This window comes from Pezoporus flaviventris, unplaced genomic scaffold, assembly GCF_033815535.1.
Source record: "Pezoporus flaviventris isolate CSIRO_AGI_PZ_B2104156 unplaced genomic scaffold, CSIRO_AGI_Pfla_v1 ptg000031l, whole genome shotgun sequence".
Lineage (NCBI taxonomy): Eukaryota > Metazoa > Chordata > Aves > Psittaciformes > Psittacidae > Pezoporus > Pezoporus flaviventris.
In genome coordinates, this window is record NW_026892579.1 from 55,429,841 (window position 1) to 55,442,989 (window position 13,149).

General features: G+C 50.4%; 2 protein-coding genes across 11 annotated transcripts in view; one reads left to right on the forward strand and one right to left on the reverse strand.

Annotated features, from left to right (window-relative positions):
- The window catches only part of ESCO2 (establishment of sister chromatid cohesion N-acetyltransferase 2), a 255,473-nt gene that overhangs the window by 149,741 nt on the left and 92,583 nt on the right, over window positions 1–13,149 (reverse strand). The gene's annotated exons all lie outside the window — the stretch shown is intronic.
- Window positions 12,154–13,149, forward strand: part of OTOF (otoferlin) — a 97,940-nt gene continuing 96,944 nt past the window's right edge. For all 10 annotated transcript variants that reach the window (XM_061461184.1, XM_061461186.1, XM_061461187.1 and 7 more), the window contains exon 1: window positions 12,154–12,351. In XM_061461184.1, the coding sequence (XP_061317168.1) occupies window positions 12,273–12,351 (79 nt within the window). In that variant the 5' untranslated portion in view covers window positions 12,154–12,272. The remainder of the gene's footprint in view (window positions 12,352–13,149) is intronic.

Below are 13,149 nucleotides of genomic sequence, written 5' to 3' on the forward strand. Positions count from 1 at the left end.
TTCACTGGTTACCTACCCTAATCCTCTTCCAGACCTATCGACTGCTAACCTTATTTGCACTGCGCAGTCTCTTCTGGGCTCACAAGGTTCCGTTCCGAGGTGTTTAGCTCTGAGGCCTCTACCTCCCGATCCTGGTCCAGCTGGATCAAATCCAGCTGACATCCCTGCGGCACTGCGTTCCACTTTCTTTGGTTTCACGTGCTTTAATTTCTTCAATTTCAAGATGAAAATATAGGGGGTGCCCCACGTTGGGTGCATTTGCCACAGAAAATGGACTCAGTCAAAGATCAACGTGATCAGACCAAAGCCATTTATTACAAAGCATCTATCCTTTTTATACTATAGTCTGCATCTGCTTACAATAGCTTGCTGCATTATAATTGGATATATATACTTGTAGCACACAGCAACTAGTATACAATTGGTCAAACAAGCGTATGGGAACTTAACCTTTAAAACTTGCTAACAGTTCACTATTTTGTATCTTAGCACATTCCAGTTTCTTCTTATCTTGCTTGCACCGTTACTCTTGCTTCCTTACCCACGTCCTCTGTCATCCTCGGTTCACGTTGAACTCCATGTAGGCACTTGCTGACTTGGGCACGTGGCCATTCTTTGCTAAAAATCCATCCACAGTGCCCTGCTGCTTGCCACACTCCACATTGCAGGGAATACTTGTGTCAATCCATACACGTGCCAAAAATGTGAGATGTGATTTAAGGGTGCAAGCACCCATGCAGTCAGGCAGAGTGGACCCCAGCACCCATGCATCAGGCCCCACAGCTCAGGGCATTTTGGTGTTCCTCCCCACAGTGTGGCTGCAGTTTGCCATTTGCCAGAGCAGCTGAAAAAGAGAGAAGGTGTGTGAGATCTGGCAGCAAAGCTGCCAGTGGTTAAAGTGATGAGAGTGCTTCAGACGGAAATCCAATCCCAAAGTGCTGGATGGCTGAAAATGATGCCCTCAGGCACCAGAGGAAAAATAATATCTATATATAAGTATATAGATACGTAAATACACATATAAACATTAAACTGTGTAACTCCTACAAGCATAGCTCTGCCTGTAAGGGAGAAATGTACTCCAGCAGCTTGGAGTGCAGCAGCAAGAGGGATGGATGCAAGCCACAACGTAACCCCATCAGCAAGGAGCCCATGGGTGCACCTCCTGGGTGCAGAGCACATCCAGCTTTAGCACCCAGGCTGGCTTTATATCAGGGGAAAGCTGCTGGGACAGGTTTGTCCACTCAGGGCAAGGGCCGCCCCGGGCAAGGGCATTGCCTGGCAGTCAGGAGCAGCCCTGGCTGCAGCACGAGTCTTTGCTTACATGAAACAAAAAGGAGACGTAAAAGAAAACAAGAGAAGGGCAGAGAAAGTATGCGATGATCACAGAATCCGAAGGGTTGGAAGGGACCTCAAAAGATCATCTAGTCCACCCCCCCTGCAAGAGCAGGGTAACCTAGAGTACATCACACAGGAACTTGTCCAGGCAGGCCTTGAATATCTTCAGTGTAGGAGACTCCACAACCCCCCTGGGCAACCTGTTCCAGTGATCTGTCACTCTCACAGTAAAGAAATTTTTCCTGATGTTCACATGGAACCTCCTATGCTCCAGTTTACACCCATTGCCCCTTGTCCTGTCACTGGACATCACTGAAAAAAGCCTAGCTCCATCATCCTGACACTCACCCTTTACATATTGGTAAACATTGATGAGGTCACCCCTCAGTCTCCTCTTCTCCAAGCTAAAGAGACCCAGCTTCCTCAGCCTCTCCTCATAAGGGAGATGTTCCATTCCCATAATCATCTTTGTGGCTCTGCACTGGACTCTTTCAAGCAATTCCCTGTCCTTCCTGAACTGAGGGGCCCAGAACTGGACACAGTAATCCATGCGCGGCCTCACCAAGGCAGAGTAGAGGGGGAGGAGAACCTCTCTTGATCTACTAACCACACCCTTTCTAATGCACCCTAGGATGCCATCGGCCTTCTTGGCCACAAGGGCACATTGCTGGCTCATGGTCATCCTCCTGTCCGCCAGGACCCCCAGGTCCCTTTCCCCTTCGCTACTGTCCAGCAGGTCAGCCCCCAACCTGTACTGGTACACGGGGTTGTTCTTCCCCAGATGCAAGACTCTACACTTGCCCTTGTTGAATTTCATCAAGTTTCTCCCTGCCCAACTCTCCAGCCTGTCCAGGTCTCGCTGAATGGCAGCACAGCCCTCTGGCGTGTCAGCCACTCCTCCCAGTTTAGTATCATCAGCGAACTTGCTGAGGGTACACTCAGTTCCCTCATCCAGGTCATTGATGAAAATATTAAACAGCACCGGTCCCAGCACTGACCCTTGAGGGACTCCACTAGTCACAGACCTCCAGCTAGATTCTGCCCCATTGACCACAACTCCCTGCCATCTTCCTTTCAACCAGTTCTTGATCCACCTCACTACCTCATCATCAAGCCCACACTTCCTTAGCTTATCTATGAGGATGCTGTGGGAGACAGTATCAAATGCCTTACTGAAATCAACAAAACCCACATCTAGCGCTCTACCATCATCCAGCCACCTAGTTACTTCCTCATAGAAGGCTATAAGGTTGGTCAAACATGACTTCCCCTTGGTAAAACCATGTTGGCTGCTCTTAATGACCCCCTCATCCTTGATATGTCTAGAGATGGTGTCAAGAATAAGTTGTTCCATCACCTTTCCAGGGATGGAGGTAAGGCTGACTGGTCTATAATTACCCGGGTCCTCCTTCTTGCCCTTCTTATAGACGGGTGTGAATTTGCCATCCTCCAATCCTCAGGCACCTCTCCTGTTTCTCACGACTTACCAAAGATGATGGAGAGTGGCTCAGCAATGACCTCCGCCAGCTCCCTCAGCACCCATGGATGTATTCCATCCGGACCCATCGATTTATAGATGTCCCGATTGCTTAACTGATCCCTAACCCAATCCTCACCCACCAAAGCAAACTCCTCTTTTATCCTGACTCTTTCTGGGGCTATAGGAATCTGGGTCCCCCAGGGAGAGTCTGCAGGAGTAAAGACAGAGGCAAAGAAGGTATTCAGCACTTCTGCCTTCTTTATATCCTCTGTCTCCAGGGCACCCATCTCATTCAGCAGTGGGCCTATATTGCCTCTTGTGTTAGTTTTATCCGCTATGTATTTGAAGAAGCCCTTTCTATTGTCCTTAACCCGACTTCTTGCAAGATTAAGTTCCAAGGAGGCCTTAGCTGTCCTAATTGCCTCCCTACATTCTCTAACACTGCATCTCCTACATTCCTCCCAAGTGGCCAGCCCCTCCTTCCACAATCCATAGATTCTCTTTTTCCGCATGAGTTTGCCCAGCAGTTCCTTGTTTAACCATGCTGGTCACCTGGCTCCCCTACTTGACTTCCTATCCATTGGGATACTCTGATCCTGAGCTTGGAAGAAGTGGTCCTTGAATGCTGACCAACTGTCTTGAGCCCCTTTACCACCCTTTCCCATGAGACTACCCTTAGCAATTGATTGAAGAGGCCAAAGTTGGCCCTTTGGAAATCCAGAATTGTGGCCTTGCTAGGTATTCTATTCCTCCCACACAGGATCCTAAACTCCACCATCCCATGGTCACTGCAGCCAAGGCTGCCATTGACCATCACCGCTTCAACCAGACCCTCCTTGTTGGTGAGTACTAGATCCAGCAGCGCTCCTCTTCTAGTTGGTTTGTCCACAATTTGCATTAAGAAGTTATCATCAATGTTAAGAAGTTATTATCAATGTTGGCAAGGAGCTGAGGAAAGTGCTTCAGCTGAGAGGGCAGAGGGAGGATGAGCTGAAACACATCACAGCTCATCTGGATGAGAGACATTTGGGGTCTCTCATTGCACAGGAAAAGCCTCTCCAAAGGCTGCATGCGTTACTCACTGTTCTCATGTCATATGCATGAAGGGGTGAGAAAATGCTCTGCTCTGTCCCTCTACAGTCACCGATACAAAAGACAACTCCTGACCTATCTAAAACCACCTGAGGAAACACACAGACATGGGGTTACAAGGGCAGAGCAGTCAAGAGATGGAGTGTCTGCAGTGTCTGCAGCCTGCAGCCTGGGTTAAAAGTTGTATTGTAATAGGAAGGGTACAGGGTGCATGGGGCAGGGTGGAGGGCCCCAGGGTGCCAGTCTGGCCATGCTCAGCCCTTACCTGCTGCCAGCTGTGCTGGAGATATGGAACGTCCCTGTGCTACAGCTGCCCTCAGAACCATCACAAACACCATCACCAGGCAACGGAGGTGAGGAGGAGCCCAGAACCCATCCACTGAACCTGCTGCACCCTTCTGGCACCCTAAGATCCCCTGCACCCCCCACTCTTGAACATCGCCTGCACCCACTGCCTGCATGCAGCCAGCCCTCAGCACTGCACCCACACCAGCACGCTCTGTCTGCACCCACCCTGGCACCATGGCCTGCACCCCTCCTCAAGAACCCCTGCCCTCTCCCCTCCTGACGCAGGGGATTCAGAAATCCCCTGAAATGCAAACCAAGTCCCAGGGTTTGCATATTTTAGGCTTTTGGAGTTTTGTGTAACTGGAATAGTGGGCTCTGCTCCTGCCCAGGAGAGCAACCAGGGACCTGTCCTGGAACAGCTTTGGGAAGTTGCCTGAAAAAAAAAAATGGAAAAAGATAAAATTGCACACAGACATCTGCACATTCTATTAAAATAATCCTTATAAATGATCCTTGCTCGTCAGAGGAACCAGGAGGTGCGGGAGTTGGAGGGGCTGCTCTCTATTTGCATCTCAATCTGAGCTGTGAGGTGTTTCAAATTAAAAATAAAACAGAAGAAAAGAAACAAAACAGAAATCCAGGGGCTTTCAGCACCCACCTCCAGCTAGGACATTATAGTGCTGGCCCGGCAAAGGTCTGCCAGCCGCCTGCTCTCCCAGCACTGCTGGGCTCCTGCTGCCAGTGAGATGTGGATTCAGCCACCCTGGGACAGGGGAGAAGCTGGGAGGCGTGGGATCCATGGAGTTTTGCTGGGATGGATCCCCGGTGAGTTTGCTACAGGCACAGGAGACCTCGTGCAGAGACCCAGCATATGTCTTTACAAGCTGGCTCCTCTCTGCAGTGTGGAGGAATGAGGAAATCTGGGTTTGCTAATTGCACTGAATTTAAGAGAATGGGAAAAGCTCTGTGTCATGATAAATAAATAAATACATAGAAATTAAATAAATAAACACAAATCCTCCACTCACTGGGAGCTGCTGCATTGCTACAGCCGTGGAGTAACAAGTACAGCTCTGGCATTTCAAAAGGAGTCAGAAGGTTGTCTGGGTCGCTGTGGGCTTGTGACCCAGCATCAGCACAGCTTTCCAATCTGTCTCAGAGGATGAAATGGGAAGATGTGAAAGCAAATGGAAAATGATACAAAAGGCCAAATGGATTTGCCAAAAGTCAGTCCTGCTTGACTGCTTAGATTACGTGCTTTGAAAACTGCAGGTCTTCTAGCTGGGGAACAAGAGCACTGGTGGGAGGGGACCAACTGTGTCCTGGACTGCAGCACCAGCAGCATGACCAGCAGGTTGAGGGAGGGGATCCTCCCCCTCTGCTCTGTTCTTTCCAACCCAAACTGTTCTGTGATTCTATGGAAGCACTCTTGGGATACCTGCAAAATGCAAAGCCATGCACTAAAGACTGAGAAGGAACTGAGGGTGCCTGTGATCCCAGACCTGCAAGGTGATAGCGTTTGTGACCTCAAACACGGCCCAGGGGGTGATATGGAGAACCTGGCACTGCTGCACTTACCCTAGCCTGAGGAGCTGCAGATAAAGGACCATGAGGGAAAAGAGGTCCTGTCCATGAGGAGGGGATGGAAGAGCTGGGCTTATTTAGTCAAGCAAAAGAGAGGCTGAGGGGAGAGGATTGCAGTAAGGAAATTAATCTGCAGAGAACAAGGGGAAGACAGAAGGAGCAAGAAGACAGCCATGACCAGGGTGAAGCTGGGAATTAGCAGAAGCAATGGCTTTACAACAGCACCCACAGAGGCAGAAACTTTTCAGGATTTTAAATGGAGCTTGCTCTTGGGAGAAGCACTGCATCAGGGTGCTTGGAGCTCCTGTCTCAGACAGCAAAGCTTTGGGGTCCCCAACATCTTCTTTATCTGCCTGGAAATGATGCTTTTGTAGGATGACAGGGAGCTATAGTCCACGTGTCTCTTCTGTAGATCCGAGGACTATAACAGAGCCTGGACCCTCCATGGATGCACTGACCAGCTCAGCCTTGCCAGAAAACCCCAAGCAGAAGTGTCGGCTTCTCTGGAAATGAGTGAGGGTCTTGTCACCACTCCAGGGGTAAGACATCACTCCAGGGAATGGCCTTAAGCTGTGCCAGCAGAGGTTCAGATTGGATATCAGGAAAAAATTTTTCCCCAGAAGGGCTGTCAAGCACTGGAACAGGCTGCCCAGGGCTGTGGTGGACTCACCATCCCTGGAGAGGTTTAAAGGACATGTAGATGTGATGCTTAGGGACATGGTTTAGTGGTGGGCTTGGCAGTGCTGGGTTAATGATTGGACTCAATGATCTTAAATGCCTTTTCCAAACTTAACAGCTCCCTGATCCTATGACAGAGGACCTGCTGGTACTAAGGGTTCAGGTCTCCTTGTTGCATCAGGGTAGGACACCCAGTCCAGAAGATCTCACAAGGACACCTTGCAAGCACTGATTTACACAGGAGAGTTTACCACTTTGCCTCGGGTTCAGCATTCCCCCTTTTCCTTGCTCACACTTATCCTTCTGTACAAAAAAATACCTCCACAGCCTTTTCCCCTTTCTTTTGGAGACTGATACACACAAGCAGGGCCGCCTACTGCAGCACTCAAAATTACAGATGATGCTGCGAGCAGCTTTATCCCACAGTGCCTCAGTTCTAACAGTTGCATCCCTGAAACTCTTATAACTGAAAGAGCCTCAACTGCAGGGGGGAATGATGGCAGAAGGAGGGAGACTTACTCTGGCAGAACCAAGGTTGGGAAGAGCTGGGATGTCAAAAATGGAGTCTGTGAACAGAGTGGTGAAAGATGGCAGGAGACAAGGGCTGCTCCCAGTCCTTTCTGTGCTCCTCCCTTTGCCCTGATTACAGCAGTCATGAATAAGTCTCTAGGATGCTCTCCATGCACCTACAGTGCACAGCTACTGCTCCATGGGGTGGTTCATCAGTGGGGACTTCAGGTCCCTCAGTGTGGGGTTAAATTAGTGCGACTGCTCTTTGGGGAACTGTGGGGTGATACTTGACAGCTGCCCACAAAAAGGGCTAGAGAAGCTCCAGAAAGGTGCTTTGATTTGGCTATTTGCCGTGAGAATCTCCTTGTTATTCCTTCTCTAAGGGTCTAGCTCAGTTCTGTTGGGGCAAAGAGGCTTCACAAGGAAGAGCCTGGCCAGAAAATAAGTGAATCCAATGGGAAATGATGAAATGCACATTGCTGTCCCTCGGGGAGAGAAGGCTCTGGCACCTGCTCCACAGGGCAAGGAGGTTCTGCCACCAGCTCCTGTGACCATGGGCCCTGAACTTGGTCTGACGATCATTGGCATTGCAGAAGGGTCTTTTTTGCTCCTTTTTGTCATGTCCCTCACAACTCCTCCTTCACCATGCAGCCAGGGCTCCCCTCCAGGCTGATGCTGAGGCACTGATGGAAAAGCTGGTTTGGTTGCTGCTCCTGCTTTGCAGGATTTGGGACTGATGGTGGGAGATGACTACATTGTCCATTAGTGATGTTGTAGACATGGACCCACCATGGGAATCTCTAGAGCTGAGCGCTGCAGGCTTTCAGCAATAAATAAAGCTGCCTGGAGGGAAAGGCAGGTGATATTTCTCTTAGCAAAATCACCCACTGGAAAACTGAAATCCTGTCTATCCTTGTACAGAGCTACTGCATGTCCTGGCTCAAGAGCTCTCCGATTACGGTATTTTCTAGGCTTGAAAGCAGCCCATCAGCCAGGGCTGTGTAATTGTTCTCTGCTTCCCCTTTCCAATGCCCAGCGCCACTGCCCTAACAACATGCTGTCCCTAAAGCTCATGGTCCCCAAAGGACATTGTCCCCAGTGCACTCTGCCTGTAGCCACAGAATGATTTGGGTTGGAAGCAGCTTTAAAGCTCATCTAGTCGGCACTGGAAGATACCCTAAGGTTCCACAGAGCCTTCTCTTCTCCAGGCTGAGGAGGCCCAGCTCTCTCAGCCTGTCTCCATAGCAGAGGTGCTCCAGCCCTCAGAGCACCTTTGTGGCCTCCTCTGAACTTGCTCCAACAGCTCGACATCCTTGTTATATACTGAGGCCCCAGAGCTGGATGCAGGGCTACCCGGGGGGGTCTCAACAGAGTGGAGCCAAGGGGGAGAATCCCCTCCCTCGACCTGCTGGTCACACTGCTGGTGATGCAGCCCAGGACACGGTTGGTTTCTGGGCTCAAGCGCACACTGCTGGGTCATGCTGAGCTTCTCATTGACAAACACCCCCAAGTCCTTCTCCACAGGGCTGCTCTCAATCCGGTTGCTGCCCAATTTGTGCTTGGAATTGTCCTGACCCATGTGCAGGACTGGTTTTTATTGCTGATTTTATCAAATCATCAAATTCTTGTTGGAAGGGACTCAAGAATCGTCACTGTGCAGGTCTGCAGACACATGGAAAGGGGATGGTTCAGTTATCCATTTCTAGGAATTGGAAGACAATTTGGAGTGGGTTATTTGGCTTATTTATTGTGGGTATGTTACTGAAAGGAGAGCTGCCTTCTTCAGAATGTGTTACCATAGCCTGGATCCACTCAGGCTATTGTGCTCCTGGGGATTTTACTCAGCAACTTGGATGGCACAAGGAGAGAAACATTATACAGGAAAACATACAGCTCTATACAAGTACAAACATGCACTTACACAATACACTATCACCCACCATTAGCATTTAAGCCTAACTCAGAACCTGTCGCAGTGATTCCTGTTGATGAAAGGGGTCAAAATTGTTCATGAAAGGAGTCAAAATCATCCCCCAGGTGTGAAACCTCGGTCCAACTCTCAGGCAACAAAAAACAAAGAGGGGAAAGAAAACGACAGCAATTTTCTGTAATTAATAGGAGAGATTTCAGTGGTTTGACAAACGGGGAGGCTGATGTGATTTTTTCCAAGCGTGGGAAGAGAAGAGCTGGGTAAAAAAATGAGCAAAACTGTTAAGAAGAGAAAATCTCATTAATTTTGGACTTAACTCGCTGTAGCATCATCATAAGACTATTGCTTCAGCATGTGCAATTGGATTTATTTTAATGGAATACCACTGCTGTGGGTGATGTATACGGAGGGACTAGTTAAGGCCTGATTCTGCCATGGCAAGCAGCCCTTTCCCCCTTGCTTTTGGTGTAAACCCATAGTAAATAAGAGCAGTCATCAGTGATTCAGAGGTGGGTGTGTAATTTTATTCACATGCAGCGATGTGAAAATTGCAGAGGCACTGGAAAACTGAAATTAGTGTTTATAAAGGGCATTTTCTCACCTTGCGCTGTTAATCACAGGCAGGCCTCTTTGGCTCTCAAGCTGGAGAGAACATTTTGACACTCCTTGTGTTTTGTTGTCTTCATTGCAGCTGGGTTCCTATCTTGCTCCTGCTCATCTTCATTATCCAATTTACAGGTATAATGGGTGGATAAATCATCGGGGGGGCAAGTGTAGATCTTCCACCATACTGAAGAGCATTGAGCTCTGAAGGTATCTTAGGTAGGAGTGAACTTTGCTGAGTTGCGGAATGCTAAGAGGAAGCTCATGTCCAGCAGACAAAGGGCAATAGTTTCTTGTACTGCTTTCAGCAGCTACAGCAGACAGATTACGGTCAGATTTAATGCACAGTATTAAATATTGATGTGCATATCATCTTCTGTCTTGATTTCTTCTTTCTTGCTTTGCCATGTCTCTTGAAGTCTGGGGGTAAACCTACAGGTTACCACTCCCCAGGAACCCTCCACCTGTGCTTTTACAGCTAAATCATGTCTGGGATAAAACAAAATCAGGAAAAGAGAATTCACAGTCTTTGCCAGATTCTTCAGGCTGGTGTTTGCACCCAGCACCACTCACCCAATTGCACAGTGCAGCTCGAAGTGATGCTGCCTTCTGAGGTGAACAATTCAGTCAACACCCTTTACACTGGATTTTTTCACTTTGTTATCTGCTCTCTGATATTGAGTAAGAGATTTGAAATGAACAAAAGACACAGAAGGTGTTTTCTGTGGTACTTGTGCTTTAAGGACAGCATGGGTTCCTCTGAAGGTGCCTCTAGAGATGCTGGCGTAATTTGCTTGCTCTCAAATCAAGTAAATTTGAGAAATGGAGATGTAGGAGATGAAGGTGAGGACATCTTCTTCTGCATCAGAGCAGACGAGCAGTAGTTGACTGAGGGGTTTCACATGGCTATTATGTGCCACCCCAGATTTAGATAAGATATGAGGCAGAAGTTCTCCCCTGTGAGGGTGGTGAGGCCCTGGCACAGGTTGCCCAGAGAAGCTGTGGCTGCCCCATCGCTGGCAATGTTCAAGGCCAGGTTGGATGGAGCTTGGAGCAACCTGGTCTACTGGAATGTGTCCCTGCTCATGGCAGGGGGTTGGAACTGGATGAGCTTTAAGGTCCCTTCCAACCCAAACCAGTCTGTAATTCAATGACTATGAAAAGCAGCACCAGCCTGGATGGCTCAGCTGGGAAAGACCAACTAGAGACCCAAAAATGCTTTCTTTTCAGCAGCATCAGACATAGTAGACATATCTCTGGGTCATGCATGATAGCACCTCTTGAGCTCTTGCATAGGCACCAGTTCTCAGTTGCATGTCATGGATCAACTTGGGCAAGGCTGCATTCTCCCCTCCCACTGTTATCACAAACGTGCCACAAACCTGAGCCCTCAGCAAGCTGCTGTCTTCATTGCCATGTCCTGTGTCTGTGCAACAGCACCCTTCCTTCCAGGCCATGCTGCCAGGAGGTAATTATGAACCTAATGAGAAACGGCACACGCTGTTAATCCCAAGGTTCTTCACCCTCATGCTCTTAAGAATAAGCATAATGATCTTCTCTGCGGACAGGACTACAGCAATGCAGGCTCTGTAACAGAAACCAATTGTCTTATTTCCAGTGGTTTAGTATCCATTTGTGAAGGTTTCACCCTTGCTTCTCTCTCTCTGATGATGATGAAGCTCTCCTGGGTTTGTGTCTCAACACTGATGGATGCTTCCCGGAAGTGCCCAAGCAGGAAAAGAAGATATGCGAGGCTTGAAGACCCTTGTGCTCTTCCCAAAGGCATGCATTCATCATCTTCCTTGAAATAAAGGACAACTTTAAGATCCTGGGAAAGGTGTTCTTGTGAAACCCTCCAGGCAAGACCTATTCCAAACGGAGTCCACAAGTCCAGACTGCAAAGTTAGCACTGATATCTGGAAATTCCACTTGATCCTATTGAGGTTCAGCCCAGAACACAGCAAATGTGCAGCGCAGAGCACTCTCCAGCTTGGATAAATGTGCAGCAGAGTGTGGTGCTGATGGCATTTCAGGCTGGGATGCTTTGGCCCCACAGAACACCCACACTGCCTGCACTGTCAGGGACCCTGCTGCATCTCACAGCACTATGTGTTCCATCCTCTGTCCAAAGTTGGCTGTGGTCTGGCTGAAGGGCTGTGATGTAGTGGCCCTGCTGCCATGGTCATGGGCCAGGTGGGGTGATCTTAGCTCTGTCTCCTGTCCCCGCTGGCTGGCAACAGAGGGCACATGGATAATGACCTACCCATCTCTTGTACCTAACCCCAGGAGACGCTGGTTACAGCACAGGACCCCCATGCTGGCTGGTCCTTGGTGGTCCTAGGTCGTAGTGAGTGAAGTCAGGTCTCCCTGAGGATCCCCCTATCTCCCCTCCCCTGCCATATATTTGGAGGGCTGGGAGTGGGTACACACTCTAACCCCGAAGGCTCCACCTGGGTGTGCTGAGGGGGGGATGTTTCCTGTCTCCGTTTCCCGACTCACAACATTATGCAACCGGAGGGCAGCTCGTTCAGAGCAGCAGCGAAAGGAGGGAAGGGAGTGGAAGAGGAAAGTGAGGAAAGGGATGGGAAGGGGAAGGAGGGAAGGGAGGGCTGGGGGCGGGGCCTCTGCTGAATAATTCAGCGTCGGAGGGGGCACCGCTCCGCACACCGCACCGCGCCTCGGAGCGCAGCTGGGAGCGCGGCACCGCACCGCACCGCACCGCACCGCACCGCTCCGCTCTCTGCACCGCTCCGCGCCCCACCGTGCCCCATGGCTCTGCTGCTGCAGCTCCGCACCGTCACTGGCCTCCGCGGCAAAGCCGACCGCATCGCCAAAGCGGTTTTCCGAGGTAGGGGGGAGTGGGTGGTCCCGCGGGTCCCGGGTGGGCTGCTCTCTGCCGCCACTTCCCTGCCTCAGTTTCCCCACCGAGGGCGCGCTTGGGTTGGGAAGGGGGATGCGAGTCTGCCGGCTGCAGGAGCTGCCCACCCTGCACGCAGAGCGGCTGTCCTGGGCCCCCCAACCCGCCTGCCCCTGGGCTGGGACGCTGCAACCCCCATTCCCTTCCCGTGGGCAGCCCTGGGGAGATGGATTCGTCCCAGAGAAAGCAGGTGAAGTCCCAGGGTGACAAAGCCCTGCCAGGTCCCTGCCACGGCCCGAGGGAGCTGAGCTCCCACCACAGCATCAGGGGCTTGGTGGTGAGGCTGTGCCACCAAGAAGGTGCCACTGGAAGGGCCAGGAGGAGAACTTGCCTTGTGCTGGGACTCAGCATCTGCCTGGATTTCCTCTAAGGATGCTGCAGCTTTGGTTCAGATCCACACCATCTCCAAAGCTTTCCAAGGGAAGCTGCAAAAGGAGCAAAAACTCTCTGGGGTGCATACCCTCAGTAGCAGCCAAACCTTTCCTGAGCCCCCGGGGGCTTGGGGCAGGCTTGGTGTGAGCTTGCTATGTGGTGCCAGCAAGTGGGAGCCCACCAGCAGGGAGAGGAGGCTGTGGGGTGGTTTATCCATGCCAGGAGTTGGGAACAGCAATCCCTTCTCTCTGCAAACGTGTCGTGGGAGAGCAGGGGAGCAGGTATTTTCATCACTTCCAAGCCAGACCAGCCAGCACTGGCTGAAATGGCTTTCCCTGCACTGCCTTAATGACCATA